General features: G+C 44.3%; 10 protein-coding genes across 10 annotated transcripts, besides 2 other annotated features; 4 read left to right on the top strand and 6 right to left on the bottom strand.

The window, feature by feature from the left end:
* Positions 1 to 4: 4 nt before the first annotated feature.
* Positions 5 to 1,518, top strand: N7469_011356 (heme-dependent oxidative N-demethylase family protein; the record flags this gene model as incomplete). Its single annotated transcript, XM_056650261.1, has 5 exons — positions 5 to 227; positions 300 to 402; positions 453 to 505; positions 563 to 686; positions 753 to 1,518. 5 exons carry the CDS (start codon positions 5 to 7, stop codon positions 1,516 to 1,518), a joined length of 1,269 nt encoding a protein of 422 aa, XP_056495325.1.
* A 100-nt stretch (positions 1,519 to 1,618) lies between these two features.
* N7469_011355 (exonuclease V) lies at positions 1,619 to 3,644 on the bottom strand (the record flags this gene model as incomplete). Its single annotated transcript, XM_056650260.1, has 2 exons — positions 1,619 to 3,111; positions 3,194 to 3,644. The coding sequence occupies 2 exons, from the start codon at positions 3,642 to 3,644 to the stop codon at positions 1,619 to 1,621; spliced, it is 1,944 nt and encodes a 647-aa protein (XP_056495324.1).
* A 381-nt stretch (positions 3,645 to 4,025) lies between these two features.
* On the bottom strand, positions 4,026 to 5,145 carry N7469_011354 (Mpv17/PMP22 family protein; the record flags this gene model as incomplete). Its single annotated transcript, XM_056650259.1, has 2 exons — positions 4,026 to 4,455; positions 4,526 to 5,145. 2 exons carry the CDS (start codon positions 5,143 to 5,145, stop codon positions 4,026 to 4,028), a joined length of 1,050 nt encoding a protein of 349 aa, XP_056495323.1.
* A 554-nt stretch (positions 5,146 to 5,699) lies between these two features.
* On the top strand, positions 5,700 to 7,768 carry N7469_011353 (H(+)-transporting V1 sector ATPase subunit B; the record flags this gene model as incomplete). Its single annotated transcript, XM_056650258.1, has 9 exons — positions 5,700 to 5,798; positions 5,878 to 5,962; positions 6,052 to 6,071; positions 6,151 to 6,186; positions 6,260 to 6,421; positions 6,483 to 7,062; positions 7,130 to 7,170; positions 7,227 to 7,404; positions 7,467 to 7,768. 9 exons carry the CDS (start codon positions 5,700 to 5,702, stop codon positions 7,766 to 7,768), a joined length of 1,503 nt encoding a protein of 500 aa, XP_056495322.1.
* A 693-nt stretch (positions 7,769 to 8,461) lies between these two features.
* On the bottom strand, positions 8,462 to 10,398 carry N7469_011352 (MFS transporter; the record flags this gene model as incomplete). Its single annotated transcript, XM_056650257.1, has 2 exons — positions 8,462 to 9,928; positions 10,027 to 10,398. The coding sequence occupies 2 exons, from the start codon at positions 10,396 to 10,398 to the stop codon at positions 8,462 to 8,464; spliced, it is 1,839 nt and encodes a 612-aa protein (XP_056495321.1).
* Positions 10,399 to 16,250: 5,852 nt separating this feature from the next.
* N7469_011351 (uncharacterized protein) lies at positions 16,251 to 16,758 on the bottom strand (the record flags this gene model as incomplete). The annotated part of the gene is made up of 3 exons (XM_056650256.1): positions 16,251 to 16,279; positions 16,343 to 16,416; positions 16,472 to 16,758. 3 exons carry the CDS (start codon positions 16,756 to 16,758, stop codon positions 16,251 to 16,253), a joined length of 390 nt encoding a protein of 129 aa, XP_056495320.1.
* A 3,268-nt stretch (positions 16,759 to 20,026) lies between these two features.
* Positions 20,027 to 20,032: a sequence feature (Protein overlapping with rRNA (N7469_011350, KAJ5217725.1) was converted to a misc_feature.).
* Positions 20,033 to 20,154: 122 nt separating this feature from the next.
* Positions 20,155 to 20,388: a sequence feature (Protein overlapping with rRNA (N7469_011350, KAJ5217725.1) was converted to a misc_feature.).
* Positions 20,389 to 20,891: 503 nt separating this feature from the next.
* N7469_011349 (uncharacterized protein) lies at positions 20,892 to 21,143 on the top strand (the record flags this gene model as incomplete). Its single annotated transcript, XM_056650254.1, has 2 exons — positions 20,892 to 20,918; positions 20,970 to 21,143. The coding sequence occupies 2 exons, from the start codon at positions 20,892 to 20,894 to the stop codon at positions 21,141 to 21,143; spliced, it is 201 nt and encodes a 66-aa protein (XP_056495318.1).
* A 655-nt stretch (positions 21,144 to 21,798) lies between these two features.
* On the top strand, positions 21,799 to 22,011 carry N7469_011348 (uncharacterized protein; the record flags this gene model as incomplete). Its single annotated transcript, XM_056650253.1, has 1 exon — positions 21,799 to 22,011. The coding sequence occupies one exon, from the start codon at positions 21,799 to 21,801 to the stop codon at positions 22,009 to 22,011; it is 213 nt and encodes a 70-aa protein (XP_056495317.1).
* A 110-nt stretch (positions 22,012 to 22,121) lies between these two features.
* N7469_011347 (uncharacterized protein) lies at positions 22,122 to 22,635 on the bottom strand (the record flags this gene model as incomplete). Its single annotated transcript, XM_056650252.1, has 2 exons — positions 22,122 to 22,428; positions 22,466 to 22,635. The coding sequence occupies 2 exons, from the start codon at positions 22,633 to 22,635 to the stop codon at positions 22,122 to 22,124; spliced, it is 477 nt and encodes a 158-aa protein (XP_056495316.1).
* Positions 22,636 to 22,701: 66 nt separating this feature from the next.
* On the bottom strand, positions 22,702 to 23,668 carry N7469_011346 (uncharacterized protein; the record flags this gene model as incomplete). Its single annotated transcript, XM_056650251.1, is given in 2 exon segments — positions 22,702 to 23,445; positions 23,462 to 23,668. Coding segments are annotated over 2 exon segments (951 nt in total), but the record flags the coding sequence as incomplete, so codon positions are not given.
* Positions 23,669 to 24,018: the final 350 nt, after the last annotated feature.

Raw genomic sequence — 24,018 nt, 5'->3', positions numbered from 1 at the left:
AGCCATGGCAGTGACTACATTCCTCCAAGAAGTTGTGCCGTCGATATTGCCCACAAAGGACCCCGTGGCCATCTTCTTGTTTTTTAACATAATCGTCCTCCTCGCGGTAATTGCATCACGAAAATACACTGCATACTTCAGTCAGCCTACGAGGTCAGGAACACCTGATTTGGAGAAGCCATCATCTCGACCGGGTGTCAAAGAGAAAGTCACTAGGAAGTTTGGTGGTGAGTTACTGCCCTGTTTCGTGATTATATGATAAAAGTGGGATCTTTATGTCTAATCTACAGCCCTTTCAGAATGGACACCATCGACCTTCAAAAGACCCAGCGCAACGCCATACTTAGACTGGAATGTTCACAATACAAAACCAATCCCATATAGACCATTTCGATATGGCCCGTGAGTTCTGCCAGATGATATAGCATGCAAGCTTCTCTAATAAGAAGCAGGAAATATTTCATAACACTTGGATTGAGGAGTATGAAATGGGATGAATGGATTGGTAAGACTAACATTACTCAGCCCTCAAATTTCCATACTTACACCCTTGCTCTTCTAGAGTTAGACAATCACTATCTGAAATACCACGCCGACAAGAAAAAGCGAATCGAAGAACGTGGTGAAAAATGCTTTGGCACCGCACCAGAAGCAATGGACGGTGCCATCGAGTTGCTCGAAGAATTGTCAGTAACTACAACACCCTCTCAAAACAAATGATATTCAACCACCCTAACACCTTTTTGAAATAGATGTGCCTATCTCCCAGAACGATACCCAAGTATGTTCGAAAAGACATCCACAGGAATAACCAACAAAGTCACCCATGAAACCTTCAACATCACTCAACGCCCTCTCCCCGAAGACCCCATGGCAACAGCAGCCCGATTAGTCCAAGACGACCTCGCATTAATGTTCGAACGTGCAGATGGAGAATACTACCTCCTAGCCGGAGCAATATTACTAGCAGGATTCTGGCGACTGAGCGATAAATTCGGCATGCGATTATCAGAAATCCATACATCTGGCGACGTACCTCAATTCCGAGAGAAACTCGAGAAAGGAATGATGAACTTCTTCCGTCGACTTAAACCCGAGGAACCCGTTCTCCGGAATAATTATTTCATTCAGGTTGATGATAGTTTACCATGGTCACATAGTATCGGACCCGAAGATGCGGAGACAGTATCGTGGAATACGGCAGAGAAGAATAAGGCTATTGAGAATCATTTCTTTCGCTCGGAGAGACAGTCTCTGAGAAGATTACCTAGGTCTGGGGCTGTGGTGTTTACGATTCGGACGTACTTTGAACCAATTACTGAGATTGTGAAGGAACCTTATGTACCTGGTCGTTTGGCTTCTGCGATTCGGAGTTGGGGAGATGATGTTTCAAGATACAAGGGGAAGCAGAAATATGAAGAGATTCTGTTGGAATATTTGGATCGGAAGCATGATGAGCAAATTAAGAACGGATTGCAGGTTGAGAAGGAGGATGAGGTGCGGGCTTATCCATTGTAGTTACAGTGGTGATTGTGCATTTCTTGTTGATTTCTATGAAAGTGTCTACTAGCATGTTTATAAACGCCTAGTCGAATGTGAAGTCTCAATGTTCGAGCTTTCATATATCTGCCGACGCACTAGTCCTCCTCCTGCTATTCCGTCTGGCATATTCCACCGCTCGCTCTTGTCTCCAAGTGCACTCGTCACTGAATTCGCAGTATCGACATTTCCATGCCTCAGAGACATTCACTCCTCGAGGGTCGCGTTGGCCACGCCACCATTCCATTTGCTCGGAAATGTAAGAACTCATGGTATCGGTGTCATAGAAGAATGATCTACTTCCGATATGCCGCGGCTGAAGATCATCCGTCTGTGCCGATGACACATATCGTGCGGTGAGAACAGGGGAGAGGAGCGTAGGATATTCCTTGAGCATTTCTGGCTGGGTGTGTGATGGGATAGATGGTGAGACAGGAGTAGATCCTGGTGAGAATTGGTGTATGAATGTAAGGCGGAGTTGGTCTTTCATGTAATCCCAGAGGCGCGCAAGAGTGCCGTGTGTCGTGAGAATACTTGTTGAGTCCTGACTTGCCTTCGGAGGTCTGAAGTCTGACATGGAATCAGATGACCTTCGTGCAGCAGAATCACTTGCGTTGAAAGGGTCATCCAAACCCAGCTCTTGGGAGGACTCCACATCGAAGAATTCATCGTTCAGTCCACCCACTTCAGATATAAAGGCTTCAGTGAATGGCCGTTCCGGATCGAAGTCATATCGTTCAGCGAGGACGTAAATTGTAACGTCGTCGCTCGTGATAAGGCGATTGAGCATATGATAATAGAGTTGTAACTGAAGGAGGGTAGGACGGAACGATGTGCTTTTGACTGTGGGAGCTGATCCATTCGCCTTCGTCTTCACGTCCGTCATATATATCCTTGGTAGATCATAAACAGCCATCGATTGTCCTTCAGCTGGATAAAATTCCTCTGCACTCTCAACCTCAGCTAGATCAGAAAGCCTCCTTCCACCCTGAGAAGAAGAAAGCAGATAATCTGACAATGACATTTGATATTCCGGGAAAGCAGCTCGTGATGCTGCAGCATCTTCATAATACCGCGCTGCTGTTGCCTCGAATTCGGAGTCAGGACACTCGTATGATAACTGATCAATCACTCCATTAACCACCTCTCCATCAATAAGACCCCAGACTTCCAATTCACGAGTCATTCCATATTCCCGCAGTAAACGCAGTCCCTGTATCACATTCCATATTCTAAGTGCCCACGCATCTTCTTTTGTGGTGATTTCCACGGGTATCGTAGTATATATCTCGTCTTCAAGAGTCTTGTGCACGACACTACCCTTCTTCATAGCCGGAGTCCTCCTTTTCCTCCCATGCTTAGTCAAAGCGTACCAGTACTGCAGCTCGCACCAAGCGGGTGAGACCAAGTCAGTCACAGAAAACGCCTTATTCGGCGGACGTCTGAATCGTTCCACGGGAGATCTTGTATCTAGCGTGGCATCCGTCTGTACTTGTTGCATCCAGGCTAATTCACGAGCAGCACTACGCTCTCGCTCTCGTTCTCTGCCTTCGGAGGAGTGAGGATGTTCCACTAAACGCTTCGGATAATAGAGAGTCAGCCTGGGTTCATATCACTGCCAGCGCAGCAGCAGCAGATTGTAAGAAAAACCTACCAGACGGGCTGGACCTGTTGTTTGGTCTCGGACTTGCCCCCTCCGTATATATCCTTGTCCCCTGCGAGACCATCCCGAATCGCTGACTCGACTGTCTCCATGGCGAACGAGGCTTCTCCCGACCCAGTACTTTAGGCAACCGGACACCCGGGGAATCCTCGATGCCATCTTCAATATCCGTGACAAGCGCCGCAAACACCGCCGGCTGGCGAGACTCGATCTCCGTAGGGTCTGTAGTATGTCCCGCGCTTTTTGTCGGTGTCACCGGGGTTGCTGTAGGAATCAGATTCGAGGGTGAGGAGGGAGTAGTGTTGGAGAGAACGGTCGCGTTTGCCGCGACGGCTTTGGCAAGTAGCTCGTTTAGCAACTCGTCTTCTTCTGGAGAAAAGTCGGATCCATAATCGCTTGAATCGGATTGCTCAGGCCGCGGCAACTGCGGTGAGCAGGACATGCCTGCGATAATCAAGGAATTTCATGTCCCAAATATGTGGCGAGTGAAATGTGAAGACGAACCAACGCGCCATGCGTCATCGCAGGCAAATCCGCGGTTGGCAATTCACGGCCGATCATTGGACGAACATTTACTGTATGTAGTAGAAATGGACAACAAGTTATAACTAAATGGAAAGGTATGAAATAAATAAAAAGATTCAGCGAAAATATGGAGAATAAAAAAGAAATGTATGTCATAATCTATTTGTCTAAAGTTGGTCATTGGCCGAAAATGCGTCGCTCACAAAGAAAAACCGCCCAACGCCGTCTAAATTGGGGCGTGAGTTCTATACAAATATTCCACATGCAATCGAGAGAAGGATTCAACCCAATATCTATGTCAAGCAGTGCCGGCTGCCGAAATCATTTTCTTATCCATAGAGCTCGAGTGTCCAGGCATTGCGCTTTCAGTGGCGGCAATCTCAGCCAGCTCGACTTCATGCTTGGCCTTTTGATTTAGCCAACTCAGATATGTTTGCCAGCCAACAGCAATGACACCTGAGAAAACATTGCGGAACTGAGGTGGAACGTAGAGCAGACTGAATGCAGTGACAGCTGGCCAGAGCTTGACGCTGTTGGTAATACTGACAGGGAGAGCCTTCTTGAGACGTTCCCACGTTTCCTCAAAGGTAGCACCACCGAGAAGAGAGTGGACACTGAAGAAATAGGTGTTAAAAACAGGCGTGAAGCATGCTTGCTGGACTGCCACCTTTGTCAAGATCGACAAAAACTTGGATGCGAAATTGAAGTTGTTGTGAAGAAACCAGAACCTAGGAGCACAAATTAGCTCTGTGCTTATAATCTGTGTGTGAGTTCCAGCGATAGGCCATTCTCACTTACCAGTTATAAGATGGGATACTTGATCCCGCTCCCACGATCAAATGTCGTACGGTTCTCCAAGGATCGTACGAAGACGCAAAGCCTTGTTCTTTTTCTTTTTCGCCATCCACCTCTGACGCTGCCTTCAGTGCAGCCTGTTCTTTCGCTGACGGCTTCTCTGGGAACAGTAGTTGCGCACTCAGATCTCCACATAAGTATATCAAGATCGAACTCCACAGCTGTACCGTATAAGGCTTCCGCTCTTGGGCTCGCGTATACCACCTCCCCAATCGACCTAAAGCACTAGCCTTGATTATCTCGCGGAATCCTCGAGAATGTACAACCGCGCCGGCACCTGCTGGTGTAGTTGCTGCACCCGCAGCACCCGCAGCTGTCGGGCTTGTTGATTGATGTGCACTTGCGGACGAATTCAATTGCGAGGGATTTGTGGATGTATTTGCGTTTCCTGTCGATCCTTCATTGGCTGTTCTTTCATGTGAGGGTGGTTGCTCATTTGTAGAGGACTTATATCGCCGAGGCTGTCGTGGTTGACGCAGTGGAGTTCGGACCGATACAATTGATCTTGGACGGGCCGCAAATGCGACATTTTGGAAGCCGATCCCCTTTTGAAAGAGGCTCATATCCGATGCTCAAGAGGACACATATATCATGGACAAGAAGCTCTTTTTGAAGGAAAGGGAAAAATCAAAGTTAAAAATAAATGGCCAGAAAATCTGGGGGTCCGAATTCGAGCGGAGTAGAAGCGGAGTGTGGCGATAACGGACAAAGATTAGAGGCGATTAACGGAAAGAGTCTCCGAAAGTAAACACAACACTGGCGGAATGAGAGGTAGAATTAAGGAGTGGAGACTACCTTGATACCTTGAGGTATATAACAGGGAGTGTAGAGTGAAGGAGTGAAGAGAGAAAGAGAAGGTAAATCACAAAAACGAGTCACGAGAAATGGCGGATAAATTCAAAGCGATCACGTCTACTTGCGAATTGCCGGCCCAGTCATCGGATTAGTCATCCGGAAGTCGTCATCACGTGCCGCGTCACCGCCCGAGCTGCAACAGCGGACAGCTTGGCCAACCCCCGGCTCACTCCAGCTTGTTAGACTCGACTTCTATATCATTTGATTCTCATCTGACCCGTTAATCTTGCGCTGTGTCTGTGGAGGATCTGATTTACCCGCCATGTCCGAGTCCATCGACCCCCGGTTGGCCAACCTGAAGCCCCGCATCCGGTACAACACCATCGGAGGCATTAACGGCCCACTGGTCGTCCTTGACAATGTGAGAGCTAGGAGATCGGTTCTGCTTTTGAGATCTGGATATTGAACAAGTTGTGCTGAGTCAATCTATTGGTCCATAGGTCAAATTCCCTCGTTTCAACGAAATTGTCACTCTGACACTGCCCGATGGCACGGAGCGCTCTGGTCAAGTGTTGGAAGCTAGAGGTAAAGCTCCTGGACCTTCTGTGATGCTATCTTACTTATAAAAACCCCAATTTGAAACAATTTGCTGACTTCTGCGTATTTGAATATAGGCGAACGAGCTGTTGTGCAGGTACAAGACGAATCCAACACCCCCAATCCGAATTCACTTGTTATGATAAGACGTTGACCTTATATTGTTTGTTACCTAGGTGTTCGAGGGTACCTCTGGCGTTGATGTGAAGAAGGTAAGATTCCTTAGAGGGCCCCTAAAGAAAGGTTGGAAATATTTGTGGTCCGGCTTACTGATATCGCCGTTAGACCAAAGTCGAGTTCACCGGTCACAGTCTGAAGCTTGGTGTGTCTGAGGACATGCTGGGCCGTATCTTCGATGGTTCGGGTCGTCCCATTGACAAGGGTCCCAAGGTTCTTGCGGAAGAGTATCTTGATATTAACGGACAGCCTATCAACCCCTACTCCCGAGTATGTGCTTCTATCTCGCACCTTCGCATGTCTAGGGATTTGAGCTGACACACCCCGCCAGGTCTACCCCGAGGAGATGATTTCTACCGGTATCTCTGCTATCGACACTATGAACTCCATTGCTCGTGGTCAAAAGATCCCCATTTTCTCCGCCGCCGGTCTCCCCCACAACGAGATTGCCGCAACCATTGCCCGCCAAGCCAGTCTGGTCAAGGAAGCTCACGGTGGAAAGGATGAAGATTTCATTATTGTTTTCGCGGCTATGGGTGTTAACATGGAAACTGCCCGTTTCTTCACTCGCGAGTTCGAGGAGAATGGAAGTATGGAGCGTACCTGTCTTTTCCTGAACTTGGCCAACGATCCGACTATTGAGCGTATCATTACTCCTCGTCTGGCTTTGACAACTGCCGAATACTTCGCCTATCAGCTTGAGAAGCACGTTCTTGTCATCATGACTGATCTTTCCGCTTACTGTGATGCTCTGCGTGAGGTTTCCGCCGCCCGTGAAGAAGTGCCCGGTCGTCGTGGTTATCCCGGTTACATGTACACGGATTTGTCGACTATCTACGAGCGTGCTGGTCGTGTTGAGGGTCGCAATGGCTCTATTACTCAAATTCCTATTCTGACCATGCCTAACGATGGTATGACGCTAGTATCAGCCTCGCTAATTTTTTCTCGGAGCTCTCGCTAACCCTTTACTTCTTACAGATATCACACATCCCATTCCTGATTTAACAGGTTACATTACTGTTCGTCTCCCTTATTCCATAACAAGAGGCGTATATCACAACTAACATCTGCGCAGGAAGGTCAAATTTTCGTTGATCGTCAATTGTATAACAAGGGTGTCTTCCCTCCTATCAACGTGCTGCCCTCCCTTTCTCGTCTCATGAAATCTGCCATTGGTGAGGGTCACACGCGTAAGGATCACTCAGATGTGTCCAACCAGCTTTACGCTAAGTATGCCATTGGTCGTGATGCCGGTAAGTTTCCTAAAATTCTACGCTCGACCCGCTCAATTTTCTAACAAATATTCCCTCTATAGCTGCCATGAAGGCTGTCGTCGGTGAGGAGGCTCTTTCCTCTGAAGACAAGCTTTCTCTGGAGTTCCTCGACAAGTTCGAGCGAAGCTTCATTAGCCAGTCTGCCTACGAGGCTCGAACCATCTTCGAGTCTCTAGACATCGCCTGGAACCTGCTCCGTATTTACCCCAAGGAGCTCCTTAACCGTATTCCCAAGCGTGTTCTTGATGAGTATTACGCTCGCTCATCGCGCAAGGTTGCGAACAAGGATACCTCAGGCGAGCAGAGCTCCGCACAGCAAAGTAACAACCTTATTGACGCTTAATCTGCTGCATAAATACTTTCTTTTTGCGAGTCGGTATTTTCAGCAACTCGCATTTAGGGTCACAATCATCTATGCCTTTGTTCGTTTGTTTACGCCCAGTCTCGGGGCTTTCTTGGCTGTGCCGAGGGGGCCGTGCTAGAAGCAGTGTTTTAGGAGGATGCTGCATATCTTCTGTCTCGTTGCATATACTCTTCGCGCGACTGTATCTGTTATTATGTTTCCTTTTTCGGGATTTGCGTGTTAATTGATTAGCTAAAATACTTTTGAAGCCAAGCTAGTGTCTCTCGGAATTTTACCTTGTAGTATATCGTAAAGTAAAATGACACTCCGAACTTGGGATTTATAGGATGAATCTCAAAGATATTTCTAATAAAAAGGCATAATTTGCAGGCTGTAGAATCCATGATAAGATAATTCAATTCAAAGCTATAATAAGTAATCCCGACTCCATATCTAATGCAAATAATGAGACCCGTAAATACATGAGATCGTTTCCGACAGGGAAATATCAGGGTATAAAAGCAGATAGTTCAAGCGACCAAATTGCTCGAAACATGCATGAAAATATCACATTTTTGTTTGTGCAGGGGGTAAGACACTATGATTATCAATGCGTGTATAAAGGTGGTAAAGGGTGGTAGGGTAGATGAATAGGGTAATTAGGCAGAATAAAGCAATCGAGAAAGATGATGCTTATTGCTTGAAGGATTCACGAGTATTGACACGGTCAACATCGTAAGGATTTCCTTCATAAGTCGGTACGCGATGCATCGAGTTCGCAGTACGAGTAGATGTCACAGAATAGGCACGACTGCGAGAACGCTCCGCAGTAGAAAGTTCATGCTCATGCTCATTTGAAGATTCACTAGAGAGTGACTCGACAGGGCCTGGAGCTTCAGTACGATCGAACTTGGTCACTTCCTCTTTCTCTTCTTCGGGTGTAGGGCCGGCAGTGGCCTGTTCTTGAATCTTACGCATGAATGCGTCGGATTGAGCGGCGAATTTGCAACTCTTGCGGATTGTAGCGCCGTATTTGTAGAAGAGGAAGGGGAATGGTACACAGGCGAGGGCTAGGAAGGCAGGGATTGAACTTGCCCAGTGGATTCCTAGGTTGTTGTACATGTATGTGGTGAAGAGAGGGAATGCGGCACCGAAGCAAGAACGTAGGACACTGTTGGCTGCTAGGACGGAGGCGGCGAAGATGGTGTAGGCATCAATGAGGTAGTTCATGATACCCAAGAAGACGAGGACCATACCAAAGCCGAATGGGACGCCGGCGGCGATACTGGCCATGAAATGGATGGAAGGATAGTTGGTCCACGCGAACCAGAATAGACCGACCGGGATAGCAATAGCTGCAATCATACAAGGAGGTAGACGGGCTTCGGGGGGTGCGAATCCATCGTGGTTGTCTTGGGTCTTAACGTAGCGCTTGTTGTCCCACAGGGTGTAAGCCACAGCCAGAAGCATACCAACCATGATACCAAGGAAGGCAAGGCCTCCAACACCCTGGTTCCAACCACGGTCAACCTGGTAGACGATAGGGAATGCAGCGAACATCATATAGAGAGTTCCGTAGACGATAGCCATATACAGCGACAGAAGGAAGACAATAGGTTCGCGGAACAAAAGAATCCAGGGACGAGACAGAGCAACTTTGAAAGATTCTTTGAGCTTGACCTTGCCCTGATCGATATCAATCTTGCTTTCGTAGACCTTTCCAGTAAGTTGAGACAACTTCGCAGCACGACGACGAAGCAAAACAGGCGCATAAGTCTCCGGAACAAGTAGAGATCCCATAATCCAAACAGCTCCAGAGAAAGCAGCAAGGAAACCCATCACCCACTTCCAACCAGCATTCATTCCAAGGAAACCACCGATAATAGGACCGAGGACGGGACCAAGGAAAGGCGCAGCAGCGAAGAGACTCATCGCAATACCTCGTTGCTTTGCGGGGAACATATCGGCGATGACACCACCGGCATTAGTCAGAGGTGAAGATCCAAAGGCACCGGCGAAAAATCGAAGAATGATCAACGTCCAGGCATTCTTTGCGCCGGCGCAACCAGCGTTGAAAGCGGTTAGAGCACAGTAAGTTGTGACGAAGAGAATTTGACGACCGAATAGTTCGGAGAGGGGAGCCCAAAGTAGAGGACCGATCTAGAGAAAGAAATATCAGTAATGATTCTCGAATATTCAATCTCTAGCTGCTCTGCTGGAAATAAGAGCCAGAGAAATGGAGAAAAGGAAATACTCACAGCAAAACCCAAAACGAAAAGCGAAACACCAAGAGTCGCAACTTCACTTCCAATATTAAATTGCATTTCAATTTGTTGCACACCACCAGTATAAGCCGAAGACACCAATGCGACAGCCAAAGTAGCAATAGCGACAAGTCCAGTTAACGTCCACTTCCTCAATTCGCTGAAATTCATGGGGTTGCGGGGATCCTCGGGGATCCAAGTTACAGCATATGGATCATCCTCTGTTCCTGAACCTGGATATGGATGATCCATAATCTGTTGTGTAACGACGCCCTGATCAAAAACGAGTCGGAAGAAGGAGATTTTTGTTGGGAGGGTGGATTCGATCTTTTCGGATACATGGTGGTGATTGTTGTCGCCCGCCATGGTGGGCAGACTTTGATCTGATTGAGGTTCTGCTGGGGAGATGGACTGATCTTTTATGCGAAGATCTTAGGAGTGAAAATAAAGAGGAGAAGATTGGTGAGGTAGCGAAATATTTTTCTTTCGAAAAAAACAAACGGCCGGGGGAGGAGAGAAACTGGAGTTATGCACCGTTTGCGGGGATAGCGAGAGGATGTTGGTATATACCGGATTAGGATGGTTTATGCAGCGGGGTTGAATTAGATGATTATGTTGGATATTTGATTGTAGAAATCAAGAGAAAGAAAGAATTAGATTGTTCTTTGAACTTGAAATCGGGATTTAGTCTGTTTTAATAGACAGACCAGGTTCCTAGCTTAGCTGTGGTGGCGCCTTGTTTTTTTTTTTTTCTAATTTTCCGATTACATTTTTTTTATTCATTAGTATAGTACGTAATCGGAGGTAGGCCGGGAATAATCATAAATCATGCATTGAATCGTATAAATTGTAGGAATATACGCCAATAAAAATATATGAAGAAAAAGTGGGCTGACACTAAAGTCCGTCCATGGAATCAAATTCCAGGTTAATGTCGGTATTCTACCCTAAGGCAGGTGTTAGCTCCGATGGGGGCTATCTAGACCCTGATCATTACCTCGGCGATTTTGTACTTGTATGAATGTACTACCCAACTACAGTATTCATTCTATTCACAGTTTATACAGATATCTCAATATTATCTTGATTCTGGGGTTAATGATAGATGAAAACCGGATCGAGAACTGGACAAAACAGGAAAAAACGTGGAAATCTCCGATGTGCATGACGGATGCGGTAGACCACGTGAGTTTTATGCACGGCATAAAAGCCACGTTGCTGAGTCACTCGGGTATACGGCACGTCTGTGATTGGCTAAAAATCTGAAACGCGGGCTTGGCATTTGATCCAAGTTGAATCTGCCGTCGGGTTTTCCCTTAACCCTTGGTGTACTTCTAGTGCACAACATCTGGTATTCCCGATATATACTCGGAGAAGCCCGTAGAAGGTCTATATTTACTCCGCACAGATATCATGATTAGAAATCTTGGGCATACGGAGTACTCAGTGCGATGCATCAAATTATCCTGGATTGTACATAGTACATGTATACCGGACATCTTCCGTGTGTACAGTATGTAGCCTAGCTATACTCCATATTGGAATTCGTTGATCCTACATCACACGCAAAGACCAAAATGCATGAACACATTTCAGCCTAATATAACTACAGTAAGATCCATCTACCAACTACATACACAGTAGTACATAGTTAACTAGTATATATGTACATTTGTAGTCCGTGTGGTTATAGGGCATGGTTCATGCAGTTGGGCCTCAGTGCATGGGCCACACCCGTTATCAGTGGCACCAACAACCATGTGGACTCCAAGTCTGGACTTTGGCTCAGATTCAGGGGTGTCAGTCGTTTCCACTAAAAAGGCGAATCCCGACGGGGTTCGGGTTCGGGTTCAACGTTCAAGCTCTATTCATTTATGTGGGTCTTCGCCCATACTAATCAGCCCCCTGGACGTTGAGATTTTATGCCAGGGACCTCGGCACATATCAGATCTCGCCGTACTGTACTCCGTTTTCCGTATTCAGCTTGCTGACCGGCATGCCGAGTGAATCAATATCACCCCGATGCAAGCCTTGTGGTACACTTACGTATTATCGGTCGTATTCCTTAGTTCGGATGATCTTTTTAGTGCAGCTCTGTGTGATCTCCAGGGTTCTGAAGTTAACTGAGTCTCCAGTTCTCCGCGACCCTGCGTCAAGTCAGGCTCATAGTCTACATCCCCTCCTCCGAAGAAAGACAAAAACGGCTTGGCCCAAATTGTAGTCATCCCTGAGCCAATAAAATGCCCAAAATATGGTCGACCACAAAACAAACTAGTCGCTCTTGTAAAATTGATACTGAGCTAATCACAGTGACTCCTTCAATAAATCTCACACCCTGTCAGAAAGATAGTATCTACTATATCTTGAAATAATCTTGCTGATCATGGCAATAAATCTGTCGAGCATGATTTCCTTTTACAAATTTCGAAGAGACTGATCTTATCAAGCAGTGTGGGTAATATCCACTTGATCACCTACGCTTTCACATCTACAGGACCAGATCTGACATCCAAAAATCAAATCCATAGAGTTTAACAGAGAGGGTAGAAAAGGCACTCCGATGCATTTGAACGATAAAACAGAAGAAGTTTCACTCTTTCTCATCTTATTTTCACTCACTACTCTAATGCTAGTTCCCTGAAGGAGTGGTAATGCTGCATCATGTATGTTATGCCCGCTCTTTAGAATCAATTTTCGCCTTTTATTTCGAGTGTGAGATCTGAAATCACAAGTTTTGAGGAGTATGCAGGATATTTGTTTATTCATATAAAGGGCCCTGTGATGTTACCAACTCTTCAACTTTTAACACTCGCTTAGTTACAAGTGTATCTAATATTCAATAAAATTATGCAAATCACCGTCTTTATCCAAACTATGACATTCAACTAGTTCCTTTAAGTTGTGTTCTCTAAGTATACCATCGATAATGTGGCCTAAAATTAACATCAACCATATCATCGCCGGACAAGCCTGATGAAGAAGTTATATGAATACAGTCAGATGTGTGATGCGGATGTGTATATCCGTATTCGCCTCCATCCATGGACTGATCGATGTATATAATCCACTTCGAAAAATATGACGTAAGGAAATAATTCAGCTCTTGAGAGAAATATAGGGGTAGCGATGCTTTGTCCATCAATGTGTATAGTTAGCATTTGCTATAGTTAATGTGATAACAAAGTCGATCCATTGGCTTTCCACCCGCGGCTGAAGTACTTCGCCGACGATAAATACCAATCCAGCGCGATCCCGCTCAAATACTTACCTACTATCCACTATCATAATGTTTTCCAAAGAGTATATTTGTTGTAGCTGGCAGAAGAATAGTTTGGATAGATTTTGATGTTGCTACGATATTTGGCAGTATGGATCCTCGCGAGAAGGTATATTGCGATTATAAGACCGAATTCGTTGAATTTTTGGAAATTTTCTGGTTTATATAACTTTCTTTATTCAATTATTTTAAGAGTAGCTGACAAATAAAATATCAGAGTGACGACAAGAGACAGGATCTTCCATACAATACAAATATTAGTTACTAAATAATATGACACAAGTACAAACAAAGTGAACTGTTACGATATGAGAAGATAGAAGAATATTGCGCAGAAACAACAATCGTAAATATAACAGCCAGTTATATCTTCTCTATAGAAGCATCTGAATATCAGAAATTATCTTCGGTACTATTTTGTTCTGTATCTATTTTATATACGAACCGCTGAAGGAAGAAATATATAGAATCTTTGATCAGAAATCTTTTTGTATACTGACCAAGTTTTTGTGATATAGATCTTCAACTCGGCAAGAAATTGCTCAATGAAATTGGAATCGGACGAATACTGCAGAAAAAACAGCAATTTGGTTTCTATTCCAACATATAAAATCTTGATTCGATTTTAATGACGGAATAATATATTATCTATAACAAAGACAGATTTTGGCTCTGGCCATCTTTCACAGTACATGGTAAATGATTTGAAGAAAAAAAAATCCGTTGACCTTTGGAAATACGAAATATTATAATACCATTTGTATCTGATAGTGTTGACCGCGATGAAATCTTGATATCTGAACTGGTATCACACCGAATAGTGACCAGTCAGTTCACCTATATTCGGCTTTTTATTATATCCGGATTCATCAACAAAAACAAGATAATATACTCGAAATTCAGGTAGCTTATACTGATAGAAATATCGTAGTTGAGGATTCTGTTCTTTGGCTCTTTGCTGTATTTTCTTTTTCGTCCAGCCAGTACGCGAAAAAAGTACATTTGATACTAGATATCTATGGTAATACGCCGAATTCATCCTATAGAGAAATAACTATCTCTTCTATATATAGACCAGGTTTTTTTCGGCGAGATAGTCACAGAGGACGTCAAACATAATAGAGACAATACTTCGTTGTCGGCTGACCGAGACAGAAGGGAACCTGGCACTGCCGAATAACGGCAAATTCTCGCAGATATTAGTGATAGAGCACTTACTTCACTGCACTAGTTCTGCCATTTGCGATATAGTAAATCTGTTTTTGCTGCATATCATATAAATAACTATCTTATATTGCCAGAACTCCATATTTCTTGCCATTTTGTTAGTGGTTTGGTGGACAGCAGTTGCTGGGATAGAACAAATATAAACAAAAGTCGCTGTAGTGTTTTGAGAGAATGGGAAATTTGAGAAAAAATGGTATATTGAGGAAAAGGTGTTTATTTTTGGATATGGGAAAGTAGTTATTTATGGACTTGCAACAGTACATGAGTGTACGGTTTTATACTTTCGTCTTTGTTACCACATAAATCTGTAACAAGTGTTTAATATATGACTAACCAAACCCGGCTTAGTGTATCATGTGATTAGGGTTTAAAATAGTTTATCTTTGTCTTCCAATATGGAAAGCAATAACGGTCGGCACTGTAGTCTTTCATTAGGGATTCGAAGGAAGGGAAAGTCACGCGTTTTGGCCACAGTACTAGCTTGGTCATTTGATCCAGTGCAATCAAGGAATGCTAGTAGACAGCCAAGGTCGATACTTCTCACTCTCCCGCCTGGCCTCGCTGTCGCCTCAAAGCCGTTTTAACTGAACAATAACCGTGGGGCTAACAACGCTTGGCGTGGGTACGTAGTGGGGAACAGATGCCGGCATGCCTGATATGAATATCGTGTCATGGATCTAGCCTAATCTGAGTGCCAAGCCCTAACTTCGCGGCAAGGAGAAGACCCTCATGTCATAGCTCAAATAGTATGATCATTTTATCATCAAACTCAATGTGTGGCTATCCGACGACAAAGAAGTAATCGCTTTGGTGTGTTGCTTGTTGCCAAGAATAGTGAAAGCATCATAGTTCTCGCGGGATCTCGCTTTCGCTCTCGCTCTCGCTCCCGCTTTACCACTTGGAATGGCCTAGATCTATGCCTAGTAGTATGACTTCAACTTACCGCAAGATTCCTCCTTCACTACTACTGAATAACCTTGGATCACAAGTGCAGACTTGAGACCAAATATTAATATCTATTATTTAGTTTACAATTATTATTCTTGCCTTTATGTTCACACAATATGGACGGTTATTGAATTTCGATTTGTGCCACGAATGAAGAAGCTGGGTTCAGAATGCCCATAAAGCCACTCATGAATCCCAAGCTTAAACATGGGTCGACTTTGAGTACATATATCAGGGCTTACAGAGGCTCCTTGCTATTCTTAGCGATCGAAATACCAAACGTTTGAATAAAGGAAATGCCGAGCTGCTGGGGCGGATCCGCAATGACGAAACTTTGTATGAATGCCCCGGCCAATAACTGGCTTCAATGTGCGGCTGTGCTGTCTATATTCGGCGAAAGCTCAATCAAGGTTATTCTTCCCGGGGTGGGTTCTATTATTGAAGCTCCATGAGAGACAATCGTTATGTAGTGTCTTGGGGTTTCCATGGGTAGAGTTTACTCAGAGTCAAGATAAAGTAACATTGATATGAGGAAGAGTTATATCATTGGCAAAAATCAGCCACTACGATTATACCGACAGGCCTTGTTTGTTCCCTGAAAAGCCAGGATTTCTTTGGTTATATTGTTTTCTTAGGATTCAGCAAAAACTCAATGAACATTGCAACATTGGAAACAAAATGGCAATACATGTATCACTGCAATAACCGGCTTTTTTTTTCTGGATTTTCATCATGTATAGAAGAGTAAATCCCGACTGGGATCGATTCAAACAGGGCAAGGCATCGACGATCCGGCTAAATAGTCACAAAATCCATGATTAGCCTCAAATTCCAAGTAAGCTAGAGAAGACCACTTACGACATTTGCGAGGCTTGTCTCCTTCTTTGACCCATCCCTTGGGGGCAGCATACCAAACTCCAGAATCTCCGTTTCTGTGAAAGTGATAAGTAATTTGACATTTGTTCGTGGAGGCAAAGGAAGACGCACTGATACTTGCAAAAAGAGGTAAATGTCGCTCCAAGAAGGGAAGTTCCGTTCGACGGACTCGAGTTGCATGGATATTTGTAGTATGGGTAGGTTTGCTTGACTTCACAAACGTTCTTGTCATGGTGTCCATTCCACCAGTTATTGTCCCAGTCTTTATCCCAGTCTTTGTGGTTACCTCCGCCTCGCTCCTCGAGGGTATCAAAGTCTGGTTCTGCAACTGGAGTTGCTATAACGGATTGAATAGTAAAGGGAAGGATCGCAAAAAGAGTATAAGATGAAATCTTCATGTTGAAAATTAGGAGTGCAAGAAAGTGCAGAAATTGGTACGTTGTCAGATGTGTCTTGGAGTAAGATTGATATCGATTTGTCTGGTGAGAACCTGTCCGATCGGCAGATATCCCATTATTTTATACTATATCTAACGGTCTAGAATTAGCACAAGTGGCCACAGGATTGTTTGGTCAAGAAAAAACGAGTGTCAGATGGTCGTTCATCTCTATTCCTTTCAGGTAAATGAATTGATCTAGGCCGACTCGAGCTGTAATCTACTCGATGCCAAGATAGTCCTTTGACGGATTTAGCATATGGTGAACATTTAGTTCGGCTTGAATCTTCTGAATCAACCAAAATCAAGGTGCATCTTGTACGAGTAGCAGTGAAAGGAACGGTTCTGAATTCCGAACCGGAATCGTTTATTCGTGGCGTGAGTTAGATATAACTAAATTGTTTTCAAGCCATAGGGGATACGGCTGGATGAAACGATGAAAAGGCAGATCCTCTAATGATTGGCTGTGATGTCAAGATCTACGGTTAAAGCTTAAGATCCGCCGTGCCAAGGCTCGCTGCCAAGAACTATCAAGTCATCTGTTACCCAGTGGAGTGGAAAACGAGCCTCAAACCTAATTTATTCCATTTCTCTTCGTCAATTCCATCGCTCAATAAGAGCTATTTATTTGAGTGTACCACTAGGCTTAGACTTCTCCAAGTCCGACGAAACCAGTTTGCAGACAACGCCTTGTAGGAAATAAATCTTCGTACTAATTCTAAAATTTAAAAGGCCAATAATTGCCGAGAGAAAAAATAAAACCAAAACAGGGGCAAAAAGATTATTTCAACGAAATTGCAGTCACTAAGCGCATTACCAATCCTGCTGGAAAAAGTCTCAAGCATACTTCCCGCCATAGAATCACACCGTCACGTTCTATATTCGTTCGAGCAAGAATCTGCAGGGTGGTATCTGGTCTGCACTAATGCCAGCAGTAACGGAAAAGATCAGGCCATTTTTATCAAAGTCCATCTCTAAACCATATAAATCTTTTGTCCAGACCAGAAGTCTACTATCCGAATAGCAAGCTAGTCTATGTGGGAAAGTAATAGTGCCCTCAGCAGGATATGTCACAGTCTGTGTTAGCTTATATACCGTATAATCATTTCAATCTACCCGCGATTGGAATTGTCAAAAGAGCCACACTCAACGCTGTTTTTTGTCGTCTATTTGCCAGTTCTCCTACCACTCACTCGGGAATTTGCGTCCACGCACCACCGACTCACTAAGGTGAACCTCATTCGTCCGCAGCGAGCTGAGAGGCATTATCCTTAGTAGCCTACTGAGTAAAATGTTACGAGCACCCTGGTGCCTATCCTTCCTGCTCCAGTAAAGGAGCAGCACCGGTCTGAAATTGCGCGACTTGGGTGATGGGTCGGGTGGTGGGGGTGATGCTCACCCACCACCATTCGTGCACTATATAGGCACTTAGCCCCAGGCTAGCTGTCCCTTCGAATATGTATCTAGCAAACCAATTATATCCAAAAAGCGCCAAATGTTCATCTTTACAGTAATTTATTTCGGTTTGTGCATTATTATTGGATATTCAACGTTATGGCGCGTCAAGAACCGATAGGATTAATGGGGTAGCAGACTAATCTGAGTAGTGTTATTGGTTGAGTTCAATCAGTGTACAATTTAAAAAATAGCAGGTTATGCGAAACCCCCCCTTCTTCACGCTCATAGTCTCTTCTCTTCTCTCTTCATGCTTTACAAGGCGGGTTCCAAAATGGCACATCTTCCAAATGAGTTGATATTACATATCATTGAATGCCTGATCTCATCTCGACCACTCGTTGCACTTTCTTCATCAGACCCAGTGACCCGCGCGCTGATCAGCCTTACTTTCGTCTCCAAGTTTACATATTAAACTGCGAAGAAGTTTCTCTTTGGGCACTACCTTCATATTGATTCAGACAAACTACTTGACAGCCTCATAAACAATATCATCGATGTATCGTGAGCAGACAAAGTTGGCTTGTTCGATCTGCTTTGCCTGTCGGGCTCTTTCTGTCTCCATTCCCAGATGATAGCCTCGAACCTACTATTGTTAAGCATCTAGACAAGTTATCAAGCAGAATTTGTGGCAGCCTTGTTATAGATATGCCGCGTCGTTCTCTCCTACCTTAGGATGACCATTAAGGTATTCAGAGGATGTTACGCGCGGCATTCACTCGCTTGCAAAAATCTGGAGTAGTTCTGTTCTGTTCGAGATGAGTTGTACAGTGGTGCGGTAATGGCATCTGATCCAGCTGTTTGGTCACTGGCCAAACCTTCGATGCCTTGCACTGCACAATATGGACCTGGTATCTATATACTAAATTCGTGGCAGGTCTCCAGAGATGCTTAAACCTTACGCAGTCTATCCTCACTCGACCGGATGGTCAAACAGACCCTATAACTCAGAATTTACCTGATGCACGATTGTTACCATCTTTGGAAAAGGTGATGCTAGGAAACACCCAAAGGGATCAACTGTCGGATGCGGCTTTTCGTCTTCCAGAGTGGCAGGTCAGTTTATTGAGACAGCTATGGCTTTTCAGACAGACCCACAACGCCGAATTAGCCAGAATAAATCTTGCATCGGAGCCATTTGTTTCTGTTTCTGTGCCTCATGATAGAGCAGAGGATGATATAGAGCTATGTCAATACTGGGTCTGCAGCTAGTAGCTACTAGCTGCAAACCCAGTATAGTATGCTGTAAATAGGGCGTTGTAGGATGTTCCAGGAAATGCTTTTCACGTACAGGATGGGTGAAAAAAATACTGATAGGAACGTTCCAATACACAGGATAGGAATCGACATTGGTGATAAGAAATATACAATGCCATCCGATACTGTCTAGAACTTTGACCAATTATCAAGCAAATTATTTTTGATGGGAGATGTGGCCACTGTTTGTCTCAAGGATATATATCTTTCATGGAAGAAAGATATATATCATTTAGTAATTGCCATTTACCTAAATGGCAAATATTCCAACCTGGTCTTGCTCTTCTGGACTGTCAAAAGTCAAGCAAATAATTCTTATCACTGCAATATAATCACCAAAGAACAAATTCGACAATACCACAAATATCAATCAAAGAAGAAATAAAAATAAAAACAAAAATGTAAGTAAAAACATACAACAGCAGGGATTCGCATGTGGTCACCCACCATACTACTAACCTGCCGGCGTGTGGCTTAAGTACGGCTGAGCGGACGGGAAGCCCTGTTCTCCACACCCTATGGTCGTATGTACTATGTTATTGTTGGATTAGATCTTTGTAGAAGCCTGCGGGTGGGCGTCACCCTAACCACAATATATTCCAGTTTATTTATTCAACGCGTTTAGACCACCTCCACCATGTCTTAGAGCCCTAGATTCGATGAAAACGATGTTATCCAGGCCTGTGAAGCCGCTCGTGCCGCTGAAAAGCCAATCCTAGCCGCGTTGGCTCGTCAATTCAAGGTGCCTTATAACGTGCTTCGAGGATGTATATGTTTGGGTGCAGGGCCACGATATGGCCGTAAGGCCCCTAATATGGGCATTAAATGCCTACCAGGAAAAGGCTTTGATATACTGAATCGATATGATGCAACAGAATAGTAAGCCAATAATGCGTTAGTGTGAAGGGCAAAGGCCAGGTTTAATTTCAACAAGGCATTGCCTACAAACTGTTCTTGTCAAACACGAAGAAATATAAATACAGTGGCTGATACAATTTGGATACAGTATAGCTTCGATGCTACATTTTTCCGTTCCTTGTGATATTCTCTTTGGCAATCTCCGAGAGACGACGGATGTTTATGGTTTGGCAATACGCAATTCCGACCGCAACATTCATCCTCCGAGGCATCTTTCGACCGTGACTGGATTTTTGATTGTTATTTTCTCTCTTCTGTATAACCGTATCTTCTATTGTTGTTTCTTTTGCTGCAATAGTAACTGCTTTCGCAGTAACTGTCTTCATTGTGCCTTTTCTATTGTGCCTGCTCTATCACTGTAACTGTTTCTCGGGTCTGTTGCTCTGCGCCCTTGTCAAGCGGGGGCGCAACCTTTTATTTTCATTTTTTTTCACTTCAGTTTCCAAATTCGATTCGGGTTTAAAAATGGCGCCGAAAATGTCAACAAGAAGGGTAAGTTATTCTATACTATTTGCTGTTGCTGGATACTGATTATTTAAATAGATACTGAGCCAAAGGCTCAACAGCTATAGGTCACTTGATGCCAATGACAATACCAGTACATTTCTTATGGATTTCTTTTCTGTCCTTGAAACAGACAGCCAGCGGAATCTTGAAGCTGATGTATCGGGATGTGCAGACGATACAACAGTCCGACAACTTGCGGAAAGCATCTGAACTAGACTAGTTACCTCTATGAAGGCACAAGAAGACAGAAAACCAGGTGATTTCCTGTCTCCAACTGAATTTAGACTCTCTCCGCGGTGCGGATTGGGGATTCGATTGAAGATATTATAAATCAAAATACATCACCGGTTATTCGAAATCTGCAATACCGGCTATATGAATATTGTCTGGGGAGAGATAGTTTCAGATATATTGTAACCGGAGTCTGGAGCTGTATTCATTCTTACCCAGCTGGCGTTCTAACTGGCAATCTAGAGACTATTTATATTATTCTCTTTGCATCAGAAGCTTTTGAATCTTCTAGCAGTCCGGCTGTGGCTCAGGATTCAGAAATCTGGACTATAATCAGACATTACTTTCTGATTGTATATATTATGTTTTTCAGTTCAAACCAGATAAACAAAGAACAGAATATATTATGCTATATACTCTGTTGTATACAGAATTCGGGGGATTCTGTATATATTTTGAAGCAACAACTGTGGCCAATCAGTATTATCTTAAAACATTCTCCGATACAGAAACAGCATTAGTGAATCGCTATTCTGTGACTAGTCTGATTCAATTTAGATTTCATAGAGAACAATGGAATCTTCCAGACCAAAGGCTTCTGCAAATTCATGCCGCAATTGCGAATTTCCTGCCTATGGCAGGTCAGGCGGAAGCCATTGAGAAGATCATAAGGGACTACAGCGAATGCAGTGGGCTGGCCCCAGGGGGCGGCACTAATATCGAGGATCTGCTGGTAGTGAGCAGTCTATCACTGCTCAGCGAGAGCCACCGTCTAGGACCCGCAAACATTCCTCGTCCGCAGTCTAATGATAACGATGACAAGCAAGATGTCAAAGATTGGTCTTGACGTGGGCCAAGTAGTTTGTTCTTTTTACATGAAAACAAGGAAGCTTTCTAGAAGCTACAAACGAATGGAACGGAAGATCTGCTTATTTGAAGTTGGCGTAATCCATTGGCTCATCCGAAGTATAGTTCCAACGGAAAATCGTGGTACAGCTGATAGTCTAGGTCAAGACTCCATTCCAATACAAAGCATTTGGTGAGAGCGATGACAGCCATAGTGCTCAGTGTTGGAGAAGAAAGTTCGGGGATCAATTGTCTCCAGAAGTGCGTTTCATCTAGTGCTGAAGAGTCGCCGTTCCACAAGATGACCGCAATGTCAGTTACGACCCGCACAGCATCCCCTGAATTTCCTCGCCCTGCAAGAACTGCACTTGATGCCATGTCTTCCATCTCGTGTATGACGACCTGGGAGTCCCAGCCTCTGCCGATTAGCTTTTCAGAATTATCCAATACCGCACGGCGCAGAGTATCTGCTAGAGCGATCCATTCTTTCCTTCGAATAAGCAACGAGGATATCACGAAGCCCCCGATGAAGTGACCAGGATAAAAAAGACCATGGTAGATTATCTAAGGCTTCGTCGGGAATAGCTGATTCTTGACCTTTGGCATACAAGATAACGTCACACATATTATTTTCTTTATTAGACAAGTGAAGAACGATAGTATCTTCTGATAATTCTTGTTCCGTATCCGTTCATTTCATGTATAAATAGTCAACTTGATTCACGTTACCGCCAATCATATTATAGAGATATCTTCCACTATGCGCACCACCGAATCCTTTGGATGCATACTCGAGTCGCCATGTTCCAGACGGTTTTCGTCCCGGGAAAGCACACTTGAAGCCGACCAGAGTTTCCGAATCAATCACACCAGCCAGCATCGGCAAACTTTTATCGGCTCTTTTCTCAAACGATGCCGGGTATATGTCCTTTGAAGATAGATGTGAATCATGCGCACAGAAAAACACACAGGCACGATCTCCAATAGGCCATTCTATACGCCACTGGCCGCAATAAGATGTATAAGCAGCCCGATAACCGGATGCACTACTATAGCGATATATTTGACGCGCATTTGTCAGGCAAAGTAATGTCATCAGTGTCCCGCATGATATCATAGTGCAAGTAGTCAACCTATGTTTCACGAGAGGACAAAGAGAGATATCAGACCAGCTCTTACATGGAACAGGATCAAATTCTTCATTGGTGATGGTTACAATGTGTCCACCTCTTTTAATAACATCGGCTGAAGCCCCTTTAGAGGGCCTACATTGGCGACTAACAGTTTGGGCTTTCGGATGGACAACTGCTAGCAGGACCGCCAATGCTGCTTGTCCTGTTGAACGTGTAAGCGTAAGACGACTGAGATAAACCGTTTTTTCGCCATTTATACCGCTCAAGAGGTTCGCACTAATTAAGGACCCTATGGGACGTGGCTTGATAATTCGATACCATGGTATATGAGGTTGTCGATACCACCAGCTGCCTAGATGTTGAAGGTCTCTCAAGGAATGAAACGGGTCTGTCTGGTCGATGAGTGTGCCGAATTGTGTCGCGATTCAACCAAGACCCAAGATTGTAGCTGCCAAAGACAGCCATGTGGCGAGAGTTGAGGAAACATCCATGATCTTTTTTAAAGATACCGAAATTTGCTGGTCGCTAAAGAACGAATCGAGGAGAGTAGTGAATAGCAGCTATGCTGGCGAAAACGAGACGTGACGTGAGTTTGACAATTAGCTCGCTATGGGTATTTCTGATAAAGTCCGAACGAAAAGTCTTTTATATCGCACATTTGAATTGAATGAGAGAACTTAAACAAGAAGAAAGCTCTATTAAGAAACAGCTGTGTGCTAGCAGATGACACTTGCGCCATTAACGGGCCGAAAAGCCTACCGATAACCAATAATGCTGTAATATGTATGAGTTCTACATAGTGAAAATTAGACATATTGGCGGCTGGATCGAAGGAACCTAACCAGCATCATCCCCTTTTTGTCTTCTCGCGATAC

Source organism: Penicillium citrinum (genome assembly GCF_028827155.1).
Source record: "Penicillium citrinum strain IBT 23319 chromosome Unknown utg000010l:1.0-1229701.0:1.0-1230130.0, whole genome shotgun sequence".
Lineage (NCBI taxonomy): Eukaryota > Fungi > Ascomycota > Eurotiomycetes > Eurotiales > Aspergillaceae > Penicillium > Penicillium citrinum.
The sequence above is the reverse complement of the archived record's forward strand: the minus strand, read 5'-3'. Positions and strand labels throughout refer to the sequence as shown.